The sequence below is a fragment of the Pongo pygmaeus genome, chromosome 23 (assembly GCF_028885625.2).
Source record: "Pongo pygmaeus isolate AG05252 chromosome 23, NHGRI_mPonPyg2-v2.0_pri, whole genome shotgun sequence".
Taxonomy (NCBI): Eukaryota; Metazoa; Chordata; class Mammalia; order Primates; family Hominidae; genus Pongo; species Pongo pygmaeus.
Window position 1 is genome coordinate 56,372,823 of NC_085931.1, and position 23,032 is coordinate 56,395,854.

The window sequence follows — 23,032 nt, forward strand, 5'->3', positions numbered from 1 at the left end:
AATTATATTCCAACCGAAGCTGACTAAAAAGTCAAATGAAAAAATGTTTACAACACATATGACTAAGGACTAATTTACTTAATACAAATAATTCTTAAAATAGTAATGAAATAAGAAACAATGTACTAGAAAAATGTGCAGAGAAAATAAGCAGTTCACAGAAGGAAAAATTACAGAGGACCATTAAATTCATGAGGAAATGCCCAACCTCAGTTATACTTTAAGAAATGCCTATCAGGCCGGGCACAGTGGCTCACGACTGTAATCCCAGCACTTTGGGAGGCCAAGGCAGGCGGATCACCTGAGGTCAGGAGTTCAAGACCAGCCTGACCAACATGGAGAAACCCCATCTCTACTAAAAATACAAAATTATCTGGGCATGGTGGCACGTGCCTGTAATCCCAGCTACTCAGGAGGCTGAGGCAGGAGAATCACTTGAACCCGGGAGGCGGAGGTTGTGGTGAGCCAAGATTGCGCCACAGCACTCCAGCCTGGGCAACAAGAGCGAAACTCTGTCTCAAAAAAAAAAAAAAAAAAAAAAACAACAACAACAAAAAAACTTGCTGCAAACACTATTTATAGAAACAGTCTATCATAAAACAAAGAAAATAGGAAAAATAATGCATACACTTGCACACACAAAGAAAATTTCTGGAAGCTATGTATCAAACTGTGTTTAGTAAATACCACTGAGATATAAGAGAGTAAGGGAAAGATTTTTATTTTTTATTTTTATTTCATTCTGCATTATTTGAACTCTTAAACTATAGAATTGGCACTGTTATTATAAAAAATCCACCTAGTTTAAAAACACAATTATTCTACTTAGTATATTACAACTTTTATGGCATGGATTTACCTTTAGCTCTTGGATTTTCTGGCTTCGTCTGTCTCTTAGATTCTTTAACTCTTTCTCATCCCAGCATCTAGCCTTGTACTTTAAGTCAGTTGACCCTCCAGAGATCACTCCAGATTTTAAAAATAATGTTCCATCAAGAGCTACTGTCTGTAAAATTAAAAATATTTTACCCTGGAGAAATGTACATAAAGATACAGATAAAGACATAATGTGGCAATTTTTAAAGCTAAGAATAAAACATATGAGAAAAGCCACTTACTGAACTTTACTAATAAAATATCTAGTTTATGAAGAGACCCCAAACAATAAACAAACCACAAATATAAAACCCATTTTACTAAGGCCCAAAGCAATTCTAGGCAATAAATTATTGATTTAGTCTTATATCAATATCTGGGTTGGTTCCAATTTTTCCTATTATACACAATGGTTCAGTGAATAAAGCTTGTACACATATCATTTCATACACATGTAAGCTAATCTATATGCTAAGTTCCTCAAAGGTACAAGTGAGATAACTGCCCTTCACAGAACTGGTATAAATTTAGGTTCCCACAGCAGTGAACAGAAGAATCTCTTTCCCCATAAAGTGTTACTAAACATTTTGATGTTGGTCAATCTGACAGGTGAAAATAGTACCTCAGTGTAATTTTAATGGGTATTTCCCATATGAGTGAGGTTGCATTTTCATGTTTAAGAATTATTATATTTCCTTTTATGAAAACAAGTTTGTTCATATCCTTGCCCATTTTCCCACTATATTATTGTTCTTTTCCATAGTGATTTGTAAGAACATCTGCTCTTTACTATGAGCTATAAATATTTTCCCCAGTTTGCCATTTTTCTTTTGATTTTTCTTATGGTAGTCTTTGCCATGCAGAAACTCTTTGTTAGGTGAATTCATTCATCTTTTATAGCTTTTGGGTTTTTTGTCATATTGGAAAAGCCTTCCTGTCTCTGAGATTAAGAAAAAATTTCCCAGGCCAGGAGTGGTGGCTCACGCCTGTAACCCTGGCACTTTGGGAGGCCAAGGCAGGCAGATCACTTGAGGTCAGGAGTTTGAGACGAGCCTGGCCAACATGGTGAAACCTCATCTCTACTGAAAATGCAAAAATTAGCCAGGCGTGGTGGTGGGCACCATTAATCCCAGCTACTTGGGAGGCTGAGGCACGAGAATCGCTTGAACCTGGGAGGCAGAGGTTGCAGTAAGCAGAGATCACACCACTGCACTCCAGCCTGGGTGACAGAGCAAGACTCCATTTCAAAAAAAAAAGAAAAAAAATTTCCCATGGTTTCTCTTCAAAATTTTATGGTTTTACTTTTTAAATTAATATTTCTAATTCATCTGGAATTTATCCTGATACAAGGAAGAGTTTTAGATTAACTATATTTTATTCCAGGTGGTAACCAGCAAAGTGGTACCCTGCACTTTATTCACTATTGTTTAATATGTGCAATTTTGGAAAAAATAATCTTTTCACAAATTTTCCAGCTACTTACTGACATTTTTCTGGGTCTGTTTTTTGCTTCACCATATTAAAAGGGCACAGTATAAATAGATCTTTCTATAATATATATGTTTTAGAGTAACAACCAACCAGTCTATAGGAGATGAAAATAAATAATTGTATCTCTGGTTAAGTGGAACAGATAGAATAATTACATATATGTAAAGAGATTCAGGATTTTTAAATTTTGGCACATAAATTTTTTAAATATGTAAAAACTGAGTTATCACTAAAATATGGTGCCCAAACTATAGCTAGCAGAATTGATGTAATTCATATTTGTAGTTTACAGATACTGTATGTAGTTTATATATACTGTAGTTTATAAGTAAACAAGTAAACCAAAATATTTAATACTACTTGCAATGTTTGACTAAAGAAAATTCTATAACATGGTATCAAGTATATAGAAAACCAAAAGCACAAATTGCAGATGATTCACCAGATGATTTGTGTGAAAATGTGACATCTATCCAATTATTTGACCCAATCTAAAACACAGAGAAAATTCTTTCAAAGTTCCTGAGATATAATTAAGATACAAATAAGATACATCTGATTAAAATTTTGAAATACTGATAAAAATAAGATACAACCTAAAGGGGTAAAGATGTTACTGTGAACAAGATAGAAACCACAAATATTTGTTATATGAAGGAATAAGCAATCATATCTTCATGTGACTTCTTTAATTTGACTATACAAATCTTCAAATACCAATTCTATGAAATATACAAATACACAAAAGTCAATGTTAGTGCAGTTAATTAGGCAGCAAAATAAGAAAAACACTTAATAACTTACTACCCTAGCTTAAATTTAACATGTAGAACTCAATGACAGTGATCACATCATGCTTAAGATTATTGATCAGAAACACCAAAATGCATGAAAAATTAATCATGTTAGATAAGTCAATAAATTTAACACTGGAAATCTTCATGTCTCATTAAGAAGTGCCTGCTTTTTGTTAATTTGCAATTCTGGACATTCCAGATTAAATGTGTTAATTGACTAGTAAGTAATAAAATTACTACCAGTTTTTGAGAGCTATTTGCCAGGCACTATAATAGCATTTTTCATGTTATTACTTAATTTAATTCTCATAACCCTATAAAATAGGTAATATTATTTCCCCAATTTTAGATGAGAAAACTAAAACTAGAGGTTTAGAAACTTCCCTAAAGTCACATAATTAGTTACTAAGTAGCATCACTGGTCTTACTTTATAGCTTATACCCTTAAGCATTATGTTATACTTCATCATAAATGTAGTTTTTAAAAAAAAACTACATCAGATTATTTGAGTTTAACATTGCTCAACTAAATACAAATATAACTAAATACTCTCTATTCAACTGAGAGTAAAATAGTACTTATTTTTAAGACCAAAATTATTCCCTCAAGATACTTGTATTTAGTAATCTCATTTCAATTGTGTTTTCTAGAAATTCAAATATGTTAAACCTTGAATATGCAAAAGGACAGTTAGTATCTCCACTAAAGTATGGAAGAATTAGCCCACATTGTAAAATAAATACCCAAAATCTTTCCTGGTATTCAAAACCACAGGTACCATATCCAGGGTCCATATAAGGTTTAAAACAACAACAACAACAACAACTAACTGCTTTAGGATATTATTAAAATAAATCTAATTTCCAAAATTATTATTTACGATATTGAGAAATGCTATAAGAGTTTTTTTTCTAAATTCAACAGAACATTATAAAAACCACTGAAGCCATAGCCACCTTAGGTTCTATGTTGGTTCTCTTTAGAAAAAAGAACATATAAAACGCATATGTAAATAACTGTGTGTGTTTCTGTATGTTAGTCTTATAAATACTACTTCAAGTTATCCAAAGGTGTGATCCAAGCCTCTTTTCTTACTTTCTGTCTTTCAGGTCCACTGAATGCAATATGCCTTGCTTCTTCCACAGTCTCACAAACAAGACCATTTCCACACACAAACTGAATCACTTTCTTCAGCTGAGGAAACTGAGTCTTTATGACATCAATCACCATTTTACAGCCTTTAAGCTCCCTTAATCTTTCATTGATTGGCTTGATCTAAAGGGTTTTAAAATATTTAACATGTTACATACACTGAAATAAAAACCAAATGTTCATTATATTCTTTCTTACAAAACATACATACGCATGGCAGCAAAAGATCAACAGTATGTACCCAGCCAGGCGTGATGCTCACGCCTGTAATCCCAGAATTTTGGGAGGCCGAGGTGGGCAGATCACTTGAGGTCAGGAGTTCGAGACCAGCCTGGCCAACATGGTGAAACCCTGCCTCTACTAAAAATACAGAAAAATTAGCCAGGCATGGTGGCACATGCCTGTAATCCCAGCTACTCAGGAGGCTGAGGCAGGAGACTCGCTTGAACTTGGGAGACAGTAGTTGTAGTGAGCTGAGATCGCACTACTGCACTCCAGCCTAGGCGACAGAGTGAGACTCCGTCTCAAAAACAAAACAAAACAAAAAAACAGTATGTACTTACATACCATAAAAGATTGATAAGAACATGATGAACTACATCCCATCATTGGTTTGGGTAATATTTTTTAAAAACAAAAACTTCATCAAAGCCAGAAGACGTAATTTCCAGTTTCAACTCTGTCACTAACTAGTCAGGATAAAACAATGCATAGGAAGTGTTCCACAAAACACTTTCAAAATCATAAAATCTAGTGAAAAATAATGCCCATTTTAGATACGTGTCAAGAGAGCAGCAAAACACTATGGAATTTAAAAAACCACTTTTGGGCCAGGCGTGTAGCTTATGCCTGTAATCCCAGCACTTTGGGAGGCTGAGGCAGGTGGATCACCTGAGGTCAGGAGTTCAAGACCAGCCTGGCCAACATGGTGAAACCCTGACTCTACTAAAAACACAAAAATTAACCGGGTGTGGTGGCAGGTGCCTGTAATCCCAGCTACTCAGGAGGCTGAGGCAGGAGAATTGCTTGAACCCGGGAGGCAGAGGTTGCAGTGAGCCGGGATCACGCCATTGCACTCCAGCCTGGGTAACAAGGGTGAGCCTCTGTCAAAAAAAAAAAAAAAAAAACCCCACAAACAAAACACTTTCGACTTAAATGATTAGGAAAGCCTTCAGACCTTCTTAGTCATGACCTTTAGTTTGAGTTTACAACAGATCACAAAGTGTCTGCAATGTATTATCAAAACCCAGCAAGTACGATCTCACTTTTTAATAAAACAAAACAAAACAAAGCAGAAAACTTATATGCAACCAAAATGTGTGTGTGTATGTGTGTGTATATACATTTGGGAATATGTAGTTATATAAATTGAGTGTATGGAAGCAATCTAAAGTAGTTACTATTAAGGAATCAGGCATTATGAAGGGGTAGGAGTATTCCCTTTATATTTGATACACTTCTGTGTTAAGATTTTTTAAAAAATGAGTTTGTCTTGGAAAAAACCTCAAGTGAGCAATAAAACAGGATTCTAACAGACAGATGAGATGGGGTAAAGAGTTTTAGTGAGCAGAAGGTAACAACAGTGTGGAAGTACAAAAGGGAGGTATGGACCATGAGTAACACCAGCCAGCATTTGCTGAGCCTCTCCTCTGTGCAGGTCCTGTGTCAGGTGCTTCACATGTAACAATTCCTTGTAGTAATCCAATAAGGTAAGAATTAATTCTTCCATTTCCACACATGGAAAACTGATGCTCAGAAAAATTAAGAATAGGACTAGCATGGTGGCTCACGCCTGTAATCCCAGCACTTTGGGAAGCCAAGGTGGGCGGATCACCTGAGTCGGGAATTTGAGACCAGCCTGACCAATGTGGAGAAACCCCGTCTCTACTAAAAATACAAAAAAAAAAAAATCAGCCGGGCGTGGTGGCACATACCTGTATCCCAGCTACTTGGAAGGCTGAGGCAGGAGAACTGCTTGAACCCAGAAGGTGGAGGCTGCAGTGAACCAAGATCACGCTACTGCACTCCAGACTGGGCGAAAGAGCAAGCTCCGCCTCAAAAAAAAAAAAAAAAAAAAGAAAAAAGAAAAAAAAAAAGAAAAATTAAGACTACATTAGTAAGAGCTAATTAGAAGTAGGGGCTGAGATTCAAACTCAGAGCAGTCCAGCTCTAAGGCATGTGCTCTTAACTATTATGCAGACTGCCTGCAATTCAGGGTCTTGACTGGTGAACCAAAGAGAACATTTTCTTGAGTAGTCAATGAAAAATCACTGAAGGATATCAATCATGATATGACAGAGTTCCTGCTTCATGAATTTAGACTCAGGATATGTTAAGGTATCTCAATACATACCTCAAGGCTCAAAATTTAGCCTTTTCCACAAAGAGCTAACACACTAGGTCAAATATTTACAATTGAGGCTGAGTTGGCATTTCCAACAGACCATACGTCTTATCCATTTCCTATATTTTGCTATATAGGACAGAATATATTGCTGGCTAATAGGTAGAGTGGTGCACTGCTAGTGCAATGAAATCAAAGGTAGAATTCTGTAAAAACTAGATAGGGAAGAAACGGTATGATGTCAAGAAAGAGAGTAGCCACTTGATATTATTCTTTGCTTGCCAATATATTTAACACCAGCCATTTAAATGATTGCCTAACTGGCATCCAAGCTACAATTTTTCTCTATCACTATCATAGTTTTAGGCAATAAGATCATTCTTTAAAAGACAAGATTTTTATCACTATAAATAACAAGCATTACAAAGTTCTTACATCAAGGTAATCTAGAGCGAGGAATGTCTCAGGTTCAGCTCTTTCCTCCTTCAGAAATCGAATACAATCTTTTGCCACCTTTTCAGAGGCTACAACAATGGCAGTGATGTACCGGCCAAAAAGCTTAGTAACAGCCAGCTGGTATTTCTTATGAATAGGATGACACAGGTCAAGTAGTCTTCCAAACTTAGCAGGTTTCAAAAAAGGAGAGAAAAAACAGATATATTAGAGTGAAATATATAATTCATTGTTTTCTAATGTAACAAAGTAGCGCAGACAAAAACTAATTTTATAAAATTACATACATCATAATTAATAGAGTTTTATTCAAATAGACCAAAGTTTCATTATGCAATGTCCATCTAGCTATGTAACACTTCATTTAAAAAAAGAGTAACAGAGGGACTAGCCTTACCAAAATATTAAAATATTTTCTAAAACTACACAATTAAATAATATTCATTTATTCCCTGATCTATTAAACAAGAATCTATAAGGGACCTACTATTGCAGGTACTGAGTTAGATACTGGATAAAACATAAATGAACAAAGCAGATACTTTCTGACCTCACAGAATTTTCAGTCTAGTGAGGAAGACATAAATAATCAATAATCACATGTATGTACAAAATGGAGCTAGACACTGACAGAGAGTGCTCTGAGAATATTTAACAGGGACCAGGTTGGCATAAGAAGTCTAGGAAGGATTTCCAGCTGGGTGTGGTGGCTCACGCCTGTAATCCCAGCACTTTGGGAGGCCAAGGCAGGCAGATCATGGGGTCAAGAAGAGATCGAGACCATCCTGGTCAACATGGTGAAACCCTGTCTCTACTAAAAATATAAAAATTACTGGGCATGGTGGCGCACGCCTGCAGTTCCAGCTGCTCGGGAGGCTGAGGCAGGAGAATCGCTTGAACTCGGGAGGCGGAGGTTGCAGTGAGCCGAGATCATGCCACAGCACTCCAGCCTGGCAACAGAGCAAGACTCCATCTTAAAAAAAAAAAAAAAAAAAAAAAATGTCTAGGAAGGATTTCCATGAAGTGTTACTTGACCTGAGACCTGAAGAATGGTCAAGAATTAATTAGACTGAAGTTCAAAAACTTTACTAGAAAATGTTTGAATGTCAAGCATCGTGTATCAGTGGTCTCTAGAATATCTGAAGGTTTAATTTTGTATCTTTGGACTCTTTCTTCCGTGTGTTAGGTTCTACTTCAAGAATACCATTTTCCTATGATAAACCATCACTGTCTTTGCTGTTTAAATATCTTTGACTTTGTCTTCTCCATTAATTTGTGATTATCTCAAGCCTTTCTTCAGGGTCAATAATTTGATTTTCAGCTGTGTAATCCATTATTTGCTACCTTTTTTTTTTTAAAGAGATGAGGTCTTGCTATGTTGCCCAGGCTGGTCTCAAACTCAAGTATTCTCCTGCCTCAGCCTCCAAGTAGCTGAAACTATAGGCGCACACCATCACGCCTGGCAGCTACTTCTAATTTATTAGTATTTCTTGCTATTAATGCTTCTAATTTGTTAATTTGTCTATGTTATTTATTACTTACATGCTAACTATAATTATTCAGTAATAATGCCTATTCTTGATTTGTTTTCACAGCTTACATTTTCCTTTTTATCTTGTTTTACCTCATATTTAGATCTAGTTTTATAAATTCAAGTTCTTATTAAATTGCCCATAGTGCAAAACATTTATGGGGATTTTCTTCTGTAACCTTCTAGACTGGGCTCTTTGACTTCTAAATGTTTTAAAATAGTTTCTTTCTCTTTGCTGTTATTGTATGTACCTATAGCTGCCACAGTGATTCTTTTCACTTTGCTTATGTTTAACGTGAGTAGCTCTGTTCAGATCTTTGATTTGCTATGGTGGATAACTTTATTAATTCCCTTTCTCACAGAAGTGAGACAATTACCTCCTCTGAGCAACAGTTGATAGAATAAGTATTTCCTATTCTGTTTACTTTCTTGTAAGGGATTGGATGGTAGGGGCAAATGAGAACTCACCTAAGACTTTTAAAGAACACACTTCATTTAAGTACCTGAATTCTCTCTCATCTGAGTTTTTAATTAATATCCCATACCAAGGTTCTTCTACTTTGAGGGAGGAGGACAAATTCCATCTTGAAGAGAGGGCTTCAAAATGGCCTCTCAATTTTAAAGCCCTAGTAAGTGAGAACTTGGGTCTTCACTTCCATTACAGAGCACATGAGCTTCACGTTCCCCAATTCACCAGTGTTTTTTTGTTTTTGTTTTTTTGAAACAGAGTCTCGCTCTGTCACCCAGGCTGGAGCGCAGTGGTGCAATCTCGGCTCACTGCAACCTCTGCCTCCCAGGTTCAAGCAATTCTCCTGCCTCAGCCTCCAAAGTAGCTGGGATTACAGGCATGCACCACCACGCCCGGTTAAATTTTTTGTATTTTTAGTAGAGACAGTGTTTCACTGTGTTGGCCAGGCTGGTCTCAAACTCCTGACCTCAAGTGATCCATCCACTTCGGCCTCCCAAAGCGCTGGGATTACAGGCACCCAGTTCACCAGTTTTTAAATCTCTCTCCAGTTAGAAGAGGAAAAGGAAACACATACATGTGAGTTTACTTCTTGCTAGATCAAGGAATACTAGGTGAGAATTCTCAGGAATTCGTCAATTTATCAGTTCAGCTTCTGTGGAGTTGAGAAAAAGCAATGCTATACTTCAATACTTTTTTTTTTAAATCCTAGATTATCACCATTTTCTAAAGTTTATGGCATCAGGTCGATTTCTTTCTTAACTAGTTGTGTGTGTGTGTGTGTGTTTCACTAGTTTTTGTCACTTGGATAGGAATTGGGGGATCCAGATTTTGTGACCCAGACTTACTCCTCCATCATTATCCAGAAGTCAAAACCAACATTTAGGAGTCAGAAAGTCAAAACAGATGCTATAAAGGAGATGAAGATGGATGGCCAGAGACATAGGAGGAAAACCATGAAAGTGTGGATATGGAGGCCAATGGTAGATGTTTCCTTTTTTTTGGAAACAGAGTCTCACTCTGTGGCCTAGGCTGGAGTGCAATGGTGTGATCTCAGCTCACTGCAAACTCTGCCTCCCGGGTTCAAGCGATTCTCCTACCTCACCCTCCTGAGGAGCTGGTATTATAGGCGCCTGCCACAACGTGCGGCTACTTTTTGCATTTTTAATAGAGATGGGGTTTCACCATGTTGGCCAGGCTGGTCTCAAACTCCTGACCTCAGGTGATCCACCAGCCTCAGCCCCCTAGAGTGCTAGGATTATAGACGTGAGACACTGCCCTGGCTTGTAGGTGTTTCAAAATAGAGCAGTGGTTACCAGTCTCAAATGCTGAAAACAGGCCATATCATAAAATAAGGATTGCACAGTATACACTGATGTTAGTGACAAGAGGATCAGATGCCACCCCGATACAAAAGGAAATAATCTTGTGATGCTGGCACCCCAAGCAACAAGTGATACTGTATTTTGGCTAATGAAATACACTAGCAATACCGGATGCACAGTCATACTTAGAGAATAAAAATATGCCAATGATGTCTGCTGAAAAAATATTTCAAAAACAAATAAAATCATGAAAAACATGAGGTTTGAGGCTATGTGTCTGGGGGGCTCAGAGTACTTCACAGCATCCAAGTCCTTTTGGAGATACTGGCCACAATTTGAACTTTCTGAGTACTATGTTCATGTCATGCTTCTCCCCAATAATTACGTATCTACAGCTACTACTGGAAGTTTTACCCTAATTATTTACTGTTACATTTTAAATATAAAGAGTCAAACACAAAACTTAAAGATGTCTGAAATAATATTGCTTTGTAATAATGGTAATATTTCTAATCCCAAATGAGAAGATACTGTTGAAAGCAAACAGGAAAGCTTAGTTTTTTTGTTTAAATTAACTATTCATTCTCATTACCACAGAATCTGGGTACAGTCTTTTAAGGTGTTCCAGAACGTCTGCTCTCTTTTGCAGACGTTTTCCTTCATGGGTATCAATCCCAGCATTCTGCAATTCACTTCTAATGAGATTCAATTCTTCATTAACTTCAGACATTCTTGATTTTGTTTTTTCAATTTCATCCACTAGGGTTTCCTCTTGCTGTTTTTTCTCTTTCAAGCAATCCCTACAAAATAACAACAAATTATATAGCAAAATGATAAACCAAAATTTAGGAATTACCAGGTACAACATACTCTTGTCTGGCATTGCAGGGGAATAGAGCAGCGCTCTATCAATTTTTAAAGGGTAAAAAATGCAATAAACCTGACACCAAACATGGGCAAAAAATATTTTGCTCATTCTTTGTTGATCTGAAAAATGTGGCTGGGCCAGGTGGCTCACTCCTGTAATCCCAGTACTTTGAGAGGCCGAGTGGGTGGCTGGCTTGAGTCCAGGAATTTGAGACCAGCCTGGCAACATGGCAAAACCCTGTCTCTACGAAATACAAAAAAAAAAAATTAGCCAGGTGTGGTGGCACACACCTGTAGTACCAGCTATTCAGGGGGCTGAGGCAGGTGGATCACTTGAGCCCAGGGGGTGCAGGTTGCAGTAAGCCATGATCACGCAACTGCACTCCAGTCTGGGCGAGAGTGAGACCCTGTCTCAAAAAAAAAAAAAGGAAGAAATACATAAATAAGAAAGCTGCAAGGGGTGCAATGGCTCACACCTGTAATCCCAGCACTTTGGGAGTCCGAGGAGGGTGGATTGCTTGGTCCGGGAGTTCAAGATCAGCCTGGGCAACATGGTGAAACCCCATCTTTACCAGAAATAGAAAAAATTAGCTGGGTGTGACGGCATGCGCCTGTAGTCTCAGCTACAGGCTGAGGTAGGAGAGTCATGTGAGCCCCGGAAGTTGAGGCTACGGTGAGCCATGACTGCACCACTGCACTCTGGCCTGGGCGATGTGAGTGAGACCCTCTCTCAAAAAATAGAAGAAAATTGCTGCAAGAAATTTTTTTTTATTCTACCTACATGCATGTCTTTGTATACTCCTCTAACTTCTCTATTCGTTTTTTATGATCTTCTATTTGTTCTTTTATTTGTTTTAGATTTCCCTAAAAGAGGAAATGAAATCTAAAATCAATTACAGCAATTCCAAACCAACAAAATTACATGCCTAGAACTTACTATAATATTATAAGCTGTTATAAAATTGAAAGATATCAAATATAATTATATGAAAACACTTATCAGAGCAAATTACAGATCAGGGTTCAACTCCTGACTCTTTACCATTTGCTAGATATTTGATCTCTAGCAATTTCTCTCTGTAACTTCAAACTTCAAGGAGGTTATTTTCAAACATCTATATAGTTCTTACCCCTTAACTAATTTACTGAACAAATATATTAGGTTGGTGCAAAAGTACTGCAATTACTTTTGCAACAACCTAAATATATTCACTGGCTACCATGTGATAGGAACTAGAGGTACAAAAATAAGCAGGAAAGAGTCCCTGCCGTCAAAGAACTAATGTCTGGTAGGAGAGACAGACAATTAAATACGTAATTATAGTAGAGTGGTTTTGTGTTATAATAATATAGGAACCTATAGGGCAACTAATAGCCTTGTGGATGAGGATTTTGGGAAAGTTTTGTTCTATTCACTTTATCATTAAATCCAACTGGAGACTACTACAAGTCTTCTCCATCTGTCTGCAACTACATGTGTTCTTCTTATTGTTTTTTTATATTCAAAAGACAACAGCAATTCAACCAACACTTACTGACATCTACTAAGTGCAAGGTTCACAATGGACACAATTAGAATCCTGCCTTTAATAAGCTTCCAGTCCAGTAGAGAGGTACCAATTAATTTTAATTTTTATGCGATCTGACAAAAGCCCTTAGATATAGATAAAAAATTGGCTGGGCACGGTGGCTCAGGCTTGTAATCCCAGCACTTTGCAAGGCTGAGGAGGACGGATCACCTGAGGTCAGGAGTTCAAGACCAGCCTGACCAACATGGAGAAACCCTGTCTCTATAAAAATACAAAATTAGCCAAGTATGGTGGTGCATGCCTATAATCCCAGCTACTCAGGAGGCTGAGACAGGAGAATTGCCTGAACCTGGGAGACGGAGGTTGTAGTGAACCGAGATCGCGTCATTGCACTCTAGTCTGGGCAACAAGACCGAAACTTCGTATCAAATAATAATAGGTAGTTATATGAGGAAGAAATTATTTTTGGGTTTTTTAAGAGCTGGGATATAAAGAAAAGGAGGGCCAGGGAAGGCTTTGCGGTGTTGGTAACTCTGGATTTTAACATGTAAAGATGAATACGTTATTCCAAAAAGAAATTAGCATGTACAAAGGCAAAAATGTCCAATGTGTATTTTCATAAATCAGTGCATAATTTTATAACATATCAATTATACAATTATACAAATGTTTCAAAAGTAATTCCTGCTATGTTACCACCTTTGTTTTTCTCCTTGCACAAAATGCCTCTTCTACTCACAGAACTATCATAGATTATGCCTTTTATATTTGTATCTTCATCTGCCAAATCATGAAATAAATGAAATGAGACCGTATAGTGTAAGGTTAAGGAGATTCATTCTGGAGACAGGTACAAAAAGGAAATAAAATTTCATTAAGAATGATTCTAAATCATTACTGTACAACCCAAGATACCTGAACTTCTCCATGCCTCCTCTTTTCAAATGCCAGTCTTTCTTCGTCTGTCTTCTGTTCCCACCGCAGTTTTTCCAGTTGTTGAGTCATTGTAGCTACTTTCTTTCTTACTTGTTCCTTAAGTTCTTTATAACGATCCAGCTGTATAAACAGTATTGAAAAATTGCTAATTCAGCTTAAGAAGCATGAGAGCAAATTCTTTGTATGAAATCCTGTACTAGAAGATAATTAATCTTCCCAAAAGCTTGCTTTATATAAATTAAATCATAATCGACCACTTTTCCCCGGTAAAATAATGTGAGCATGAAAGCTTCCTTTAAAAAAACTGTTTATTATTTATTTATTTATATTTGAAACTTATTTATTTATTTATTTTTATTTTGCCCAGGCTGGAGTACAGTGGCACAATCACGGCTCACTGCAGCTTTGGCCTCCTGGGCTCAAGTGTTTATCTTATTATTCATAAGGTAATCATTTTTTCCTCTCATAAACACTTAAAGATACATGTGGCTTTGAGGAGACATGATCACTTAATTGACAAGAAGGAAAGTGATTACTTAAGGTGCTTTAAAATGTTCAGTGATGAATTAATCTCTAACTTATTATACAAGATTTAATTATAATAAATCAGTAGATGGCAAAAACATGTAATTGACAAACAACCACATTTTTATCATTTATCTCTTTTATCAATTTTATGATAATCTTATATCACAATTATATACCAAAATAATTATGACTATATAAGTAGAAAAAAAATATCATTTTCTCTGGATTCTCCTTTCTAAGATTTTTGCACAGAGACCTTAGTATAGAGGTTTTCGTTGCTCTATTTTAAAGTCTTTTAGGCCAGGCACAGTGGATCATGCCTGTAATCCCAGCACTTTGGGAAGCCGAGGCAAGAGGATCACTTGAGCCCAGGAGTTGGAGACCAGCCTAGGCAACACAGTGTGATCTCATCTCTACAAAAAATTCAAAAATTAGACAGGTGTGGTAGCATGCACCTGTAGACAGGAGGATCAACTGAGCCCAGGAGTGACACTGTAGGGAACTATGATTGATAGCAGCAGGAGACAGACAAATCCTAGACAGACAGGGGTGGGTCCCCAGTGAAACCTGACCTTCAAGCCAAAGACAGTATAAAGCCTAGCTACAAGCGCTGGGTAAATCCACAGACAAAACTGAGAACCTCTCTTGCTGTTTGGTGTGCTTACCTCTGATTGATCCCTACCCTTCACCTATTTTACATACGCCTACCCTTCCCTAATTGGTTTTTCACATTGTTGTACCCACTTTAGGGTGGTGCCGTTGTTTTAGCCTTTTTTTGCATACTCACAAACCAATCAGTACACATTCCTCCATTCTGAGTCCATAAAAGCCCCAGACCCAGCCACACTGGGGGAGAAACCACCTGACTTCAGGTAGTGGATGACCTCTTGCATCCCCTCTCTGCTGAGAGCTGTTTCATAGCTCAATAAAATTCTTCTTTGCCTTCCTCACTCTTCGATTGCCAGTGTAGCTTCATTCTTCTTAGATGCAGGACAAGAACTCAGGACCCACTGAACGTGGGTACACAGAAGGCTGAAACACTGTGGCCCTCTGCCCTCTGCTGGCAGAGGGCAGCTGCCCCACACGACAGGAAGCAGTGGTGGGGCCGAGCAAGCCCCGGAGCTGAGGGCCAGAGTGGGTCAAGGGGCTGACAGAGCTGTTAACAAGCCTTCAGACGTGCATCCTTCCGGCTGCAGACAGGACTAAAGAGCTGATTAGCACACTGTAACACCCCCTCTGGGGCTTTAGGGTCACGAGCACCCTTGCCTGGGTGCCACTGTGTTCCCCTCATCTGGGCGCCAGAGCCCACTGTGGAAGTGGCTTGCGACACGCCTGGTCCAGTTCCAAGCACCACATGAAGCCTGCTTCTGTGCCGGTACTTGGAACAGCTGGCTGGAAACTAAACTTGCTTGCTCACACACCCTCTTCTGCTGGGGGCTGAGTGAGCAGTCGTGGCAGCTGTGGGATTCACGCCAGAGTGCAGGCCAGGTGCAGCCTGGCAGGCTGAGTGGACAGGGTGTCTCCTGCAGTGAACGTGGGACCAAGCAAGGCCTGGGCAAGGGTGTCACCAACTGAGGGTCTCTGGCTGACAAAGTGACTGAGAAAAATCCTGCATCGGCCGGGCATGGTGGCTCACGCCTGTAATCCCCGCACTCTGGGAGGCCAAGGCAGGTGGATCACCTGAGGTCGGGAGTTTGAGACCAGCCTGACCAACATGGAGAAACCCCGTCTCTACTAAATATACAAAATTAGCCAGGCATGGTGGTGCATGCCTGTAATTCCAGCTACTCAGGAGGCTGAGGCAGGAGAATTGCTTGAACCCAGAAGGCGGAGGTTGCGGTGAGCCAAGACCACACCATTACACTCCAACCTGGGCAATAAGAGCGAAACTCCATCTCAAAAACAAACAAAAAAAATCCTGCATCATGATTATGCAACTGCACTCCAGCCTGAGTGACACAGCGAGACCCTCTCTCTACAAAATTAAAATTAAAAATAAATAAATTTAGTTCTGTATACAGGCTGAAAAATTTAAATCCCCACAATTTACACTGAGGATAATCTCTTAAAATATCAGAGAGGTCATCTTTTAAATTTTTTTCTAATTCAAAGAGGCTGAAATAATAGAAACATAAGATTTCCCCTAAGTTGTCCTTTTTTACCTGACTGGCTTCCAGTTCAATGTCTCGCTTTTTATGTAAAATTTCTTCCTCAATCTGCTTTTCAAAACTTCTCCATGCAGCATCTAAATCAGCCAGCTCTGTCTCCAGGGCTTTTATATCATCTTCCTGTTTAGAACATTGTTTTTCGCTGTCCTTTATTGATTTCTTAGCCACATCTAATTTCTTAAGGTGGTGAGAAGTGTTTTCTTTGGCTTTAATGTACTGAGGCCTCTTCTGATTTAAAAGGGTTTCAACTGACCTGAAAAGGGAAAAATGTTTGCTTTAAAGAAAATTCCATTTCTTTAATATATAAAGGGAAGAAGTTGTTTTGATCAAACCACTTTAAAAAAGAAATCCTAAAAATCAACTTTCAGAGACTGTAAGCAGATCAATGGTTGCCAAAGGTTGAGCAAGGTCAGGGGGAGGGGTGAATAAAGCACACGGTCACTTTTGAGAGTGGTACTGTAGTGGTAGACACTTGACACTATGAATTTGCCAAAACCTGTATTACTTTACAGCACCAAGGATGAACCTTAATGTAAGCAAATTAAAAAAGAATCACTCAGGAGGCTAAGGGATCCTAGATGGAATGTAGAATGCAATAAAAAATCTAACTTTATTATAAATGTAGAAACAGCCTTACTGAAGGGGTGGAAGGAAAACATGCTGATCTAATTCTAGAAATGAGTGGAGTCTGTAAGACTAAAAACAGAAGAATTGTACATAAGTACTATACTATAGTTACAAAGATGCTTTCCATGGGGGTATGGGTTAACAATTCTGACACTATTACACGTGATTACTGGAAATGCACAATTAAGCAAACGGATGGCAGATGGTAGAAGCCAGATTTCCCATTGTTGAAGTGGGAGGTTACAGATAAGCAAGAGAAGGCTAGAATGATTAATGTGGTAATGGCTTAGAATTGGGAGACATCAATATGAACTCATGTTTAGCTTAATATAGATGGTCACATATGAAAATATTTATAGCTATGTGTATAAATAGTATACACAGGTATTTCCTAGTTCCAACAGCTGAGAAAGCCTAGAAGCAAGGACACGCCAGCAGCAACGAACACACCTACCACCTAGATGTTGGTTTCTAATACTGTTCTCCGATAAAAGGAACCAGGGTTCCTTGGAGAGCCTGGGGCAGGCTGCCTGGGGCAGGCTCATACAAGCTGGGGCAAGCTGATGCTTGGACTGGCTTATACAAGATGACACTAGAAGATACTTATCTTCTAGAAAGTAAGGAAGAGCTCCCAAAAAAATCACAATAATGAGAATATTTCAAAGGGACACAGGAGCCAACTCAAAGAGTTCTCAGTGGCCACAGCAGGAACAATCAAAGCAACAAAATCAACAATGTAATATTGGATTATAACTCTAAATGCAAAATATCCATAAATCTATACTGATGTAAACAAACAACAATTAATTTAATTTTAAAATAATTAAGTAGAGACAAATCTGTGCAGAATTCCAAATAAATCATGTAGATACTTTGCCCTTAAGGTAAAACATAACTCTCCTTACTCCTTAAGTGTGGGCTAAGCATAGTGACTTCCTCTCAAAGATTATAGTATGAAAAGGGAGAAAAAATTACCTCACAGAGAAGAAACATGACAAACACTACTTCAGTCAGGTGATCAAGGTCAACATCAACAGTGATACCATGTTGACATGACATATGATATAGTACATGATAAATGTCATGTAACATATATAATACACTGACACTCTGATAGAATATAATGAGAATGACATTTTACTTCTGTGGTCTTCCTCCCCACAGTCTGTATCTTCAGTCTAATTATGAGAAAACCATCAGACAAATCCCAACTGAAAGATGTTCTACAAAAAAACTGACCAATATTCCTCAAAATTGTCAAGTTCATCAAAAACGAGAACTGTCACAGCTAAAAGGTGCCTAAGGAGACATATAACTAAATGTAATATGGTATTCTGGATCATAAAAAGGACATTAGGCAAAAACTGAGAAAATATGTATAAAGTATGGACTTTAGTTAATGTATCAATATTTATTAATTCTGACAATGTATCATAATAATGTAAGATGTTAATAACAGGAGAAACTGAGTTTTGGGAATATGGGACTGATACAGGAGCTAAAAATAAATTATTTAGGCAGATAGTGAAGGTTGAGAGAGTCCTCAGCAGAGCTTCCCTTTTAACAAAAAGCAGCCCCCAAATCATTTCTCTTCTAACAAAGAAGAGCCTGAAAAATCAGGCTACAAACATACATAAGCAAGCTGGAAGCTTGCACGAGTGAATGCCGGCAGCTGAGCCAATAGAAAGGGGCTACTCAGAAGCCAGCTATGTTCAACATGAAGGTTCCATCTTCCCTTTTGTCACCACGTGTACAGTAGAAAAGCTGGCAACATGGCGCCAGCCAGGTACAGAATCTGCATAATAAAAAATTAGGGTGGGGTTGCCAGCTTCTTTGTGCACTATGCAAATGGCACACCTAGTCCTAACCAGTTCTTCACGTGCTATGCAAATGGAATACCTGATCTGACCAACCCTTCATGCCCTAAATCAGACACCGCCTCCTCAAGCTCATCTATAAAACCTCTTGTACTTCACTGTGGACCAGAAGACCCAATTGGGAGCCCTTCTCTCTGCATGAGAGAAAACTTTTCTCTTTCACCTATTAAACCTCCACTCTTAACCTCACTCCTTGTGTGTCTGCGTCCTTGATTTCCTTGCTGTGAGCCAATGAACCTTGGGTATTACCCCAGAAAAACACCACCACTTCAGGACCATTCTATACTATCTTTTTTTTTTTTTTTTTGAGACGGAGTCTCGCTCTGTTGCCTAGGCTGGAGTGCAGTGGCGCGATCTCGGCTCACTGCAAGCTCCACCTCCCAGGTTCACGCCATTCTCCTGCCTCAGACTCCCGAGTAGGTGGGACTACAGGCGCCTGCCACCATGCCCGACTAATTTTTTGTATTTTTAGTAGAGACGGGGTTTCACCGTGTTGGCCAGGATGGTCTCGATCTCCTTACCTCGTGATCCACCTGCCTCAGCCTCCCAAAGTGCTGGGATTACAGGCGTGAGCCACCGCACCTGGCCTATACTATCTTTATAATTTTTCTGTATATCTAAAAGTATTCCAAAGTAAAAAGCTTATTTTTAAAATCAATTTTCAAAGTGTCACTTATATTATTTCCTCTATCAAGCTACATATAACCCAACTGTTAATATCTACTTTTAAAAACTCACTTTAATTCTTTTTCTGTTTGTTGTAGTTGTCTAGTTAGCATTCCATGTTCCTTTTTCCTGGCTTTAACTATGTTTTCATGATGAGACAAAGACTCTCTTTTGACACTCAAATCCCTATTCACATGCTCTAACTTTGTGTTCAGGAGATGAATCTTTTTCTCATTATGGTATAGTTGAAAAAGTTTCAGTTGTATCTTGTTCATTTTCAGTTCTTCAAGGAGACTCTGGTAACGTTCTGCCTATAAAAGAGTATAATTCAACAGCAGTTAAAAGGGAGTATATTTAAGTCGGCCTTTCATAAACTCAACTACTATACCAACAAATTAACTAATGAATTTTTATTTGTTATTAGGACATAATGTTCTCGTCAAAAGTAGCATAATTTGGCGAGAGTTTCTGAATATACTTTTTAAATAACCCAATACACCAGTAAATGATTTTGTGTTCTTGTGCTCAGTGGTATGATGATAAGAACAACAAAGTGGCATGCATTAACCTGGGTCCCTTTTGTCTGGACCTGTGAGTTTGACAACTCAATCAGTATTTCTGGCATCAGCTTTCTCCTTTGTAAACTGAAAGAAGAGTGTGATATGACTTATAAGGTGCTAGCAACTTTAAATTCAATGACTCCAGGAAAAATTCCTACTACAGGAAGTAGTTTTTCTACCGATAAAACAGGACTCTTACAGTGCTAAATTATATGTGAAAAATAATAATTTCCTTAACATTTGTGCTATTAAAAAAATAAAGGAACAGGCTACCTCAAGAGGAGCTCCTAATCAATACTGGAAGTATTCAAAGTAACAGGCTATCCACTAGGATGTTGTAAAAAACAATTAGGAAGTTGTTTTGTTCTAACTGTCCTTAAAATGTTTAAATTTTGCAGTTCAGTATATTGTGATTATTATAGTCTGACTTCCACTGCTGCCACTCCTTTCCACTAACAAAACCAAGGACATGTACACATATTAGAAAATATGAAGACACAGAGAAACATCACTAATAAGAAACATCCATTTTTCATTTACTTCTTCAAATATGTATTGAGTATCTACTATGTGCCAGGCGCTCGTCTATGCATTGAGAATATAGCAGAAAATAAGACAGACTATCCCTGATCCTGTTTGTTTGTTTGTTTGTTTGTTTGAGACAGAGTTTTGCTCTCTCACCCAGGCTAGAATGCAATGGCACGATCACAGCTCACTGTAGCCTCAACCTCCTGGGCCCAAGAGATCCTTCTGTGTCAGCCTCCTGAGTGGCTGGAAAGACAGGCGTGTGCCACCACACCAGGTAAAGTTTTTTATTTTTATTTTTGTAGAGGTGAGGTCTCACTATGTTGCCCAGGCTAGTCTCGTACTCCTGGGCTCAAGGGATGCTCCCACCTTGGCCTCCCAAAGTACTGGGATTAAAGATGTGAGCCACCATACCCAGCCCAACCCTGCTCTTGTGCAATTTATATTACACTTATTCTAATGGGGAGAAGAGAGAAAGAAAAGTCAGAGAATAAACACGAGGACTAAACTCTGATGTTTTTTCTTCTCTTGCCCAAATTTCTATCTAGGGAGCCTGGGGAGTCTGCTTTACAAAGTCTCATCAGAGGTTTTTTTGTTTGTTTGTTTTTCTTTTTGAGACAGAGTCTCACTCTGTCGCCCAGGCTAAAGTGCAGTGGTGCGATCTCAGCTCACTGCAACCTCTGCCTCTTAGGTTCAAGTGATTCTCCTGCCTCAGCCTCCTGAGTAGCTGGGATTACAGGCATGTGCCACCACGCCCAGCTAATTTTTGTATTTTTAGTAGAGACGGGGTTTCTCCATGTTGGCCAGGCTGGTCTCAAACTCCTGACCTCAAGTAATCTGCCTGCCTCGGTCTCCCAAAGCGTTGGGATTATAGGCATGAGGCGCCATGACTGGCCAGAGGGGTTTTATTCAACCCTATATAATATAGCTTACTTTCCAACCTGATGCTGGCATAGTATCACATGACAGATAAGGAAGGAAATTAAAATATTTTAACTGCATATTCTTCGCCATATCTTGAAATAGCCGTGCAAAGTTGTCTCTTGTGGGGAAAAAAATCTACATTCTGTAGAGAATCCCCTTTCCCTTTTCCAAACCTTTTTTCCTGAACCAAGAGACAACCAACTAAGAGTCCGATACCTTTTTAAGTCTGATAAGAAACATTTACAATGTATTCTCTCTGAAGCCTGCTACCTGGAGGCTTCATGTGCATAACAAGAACTTTGGTCTCTACAATCCCTTATCTTAACCCAGACATTTGCTTTCTATTGATTCCAGGTCTTTAGATAAAACTCTTTCAACCAATTGCCAATCAGAAAATCTTTGAATCCACCTACAACCTGGAAGCCCTGGCTCCCCCTCCTTTCCAGAATGAACCAACATACATCTTACAAGTATTGACTGATGTCTTCTGTCCCCCAAAATGTATAAAACCTAGCTGTGGCCCAACCACCTTGGGCACATGTTCTCAGGATCTCCTTAGAGCTGTGTCACAGGCCATGGTCACTCATATTTGGCTCAGAATAAATCTCTTCAAATATTTTTACAGAGTTTGACTCTTTGTTGACAGACAAGCAAACAAATAATAAACAAGATAATTTTATACAGCAATAAACGCTACAAAAGAAACAAAATAGGGTAATGTGCTAGTACAAGGGAAAGGGTGCTAATTTAGATTGGAGGAATGAACAGTGAATGCCTACCTGAGAAAATGGCTTTTTAATAAAAACATGAATGAGAGACTACCAGGTATGCAAAATCAGGCATGCAGCTATCTAGGCAGAGGAAATAGCAAAAGCCCCAGAATAGAAAGGAGTTTGGTGTGTTCAACACATAATAAAGGCCAAGGTGGCAGCAAAGCGTAGGAAGTTAAGGCTCAAGAGGTAAACAGAGACAAGGCTAGTACGCCTTATAAGAGACAAGATTCTTGGCCAGGCGCGGTGGCTCAAGCCTGTAATCCCAGCACTTTGGGAGGCCGAGGCAGGCAGATCACGAGGTCAGGGGAATGAGACCACGGTGAAACCCCGTCTCTACTAAAAATACAAAAAAAATTAGCCGGGCGCGGTGGCGGGCGCCTGTAGTCCCAGCTACTGGGGAGGCTGAGGCAGAAGAATGGCGTGAACCCAGGAGGCGGAGCTTGCAGTGAGCCAAGATCGCGCCACTGCACTCCAGTCTGGGGGAAAAAAAAAGAGACAAGATTCTCAGTGCAGTGAGAAGCACTACGCTGGAAGGTTTTATGCATGGAAAGTTAGGATCTGATTTGAGTTTCAAAAATATCACTTTAACTACAACCGAAAACAAGGTACTATATTA

At 38.7% G+C, this 23,032-nt stretch overlaps 1 protein-coding gene across 2 annotated transcripts in view; it reads right to left on the reverse strand.

The window, feature by feature from the left end:
- Nucleotides 1-23,032, reverse strand: part of SMC1B (structural maintenance of chromosomes 1B) — a 69,497-nt gene that overhangs the window by 38,391 nt on the left and 8,074 nt on the right. For both annotated transcript variants that reach the window (XM_054469816.2, XM_054469817.2), the window contains exons 5-12: nucleotides 19,707-19,945; nucleotides 16,459-16,717; nucleotides 13,748-13,888; nucleotides 12,085-12,167; nucleotides 11,029-11,236; nucleotides 7,097-7,282; nucleotides 4,261-4,440; nucleotides 860-1,006 (exon numbers count right to left, since the gene is read on the reverse strand). In XM_054469816.2, coding sequence (XP_054325791.2) covers nucleotides 860-1,006; nucleotides 4,261-4,440; nucleotides 7,097-7,282; nucleotides 11,029-11,236; nucleotides 12,085-12,167; nucleotides 13,748-13,888; nucleotides 16,459-16,717; nucleotides 19,707-19,945 — 1,443 coding nt within the window. The remainder of the gene's footprint in view (nucleotides 1-859; nucleotides 1,007-4,260; nucleotides 4,441-7,096; nucleotides 7,283-11,028; nucleotides 11,237-12,084; nucleotides 12,168-13,747; nucleotides 13,889-16,458; nucleotides 16,718-19,706; nucleotides 19,946-23,032) is intronic.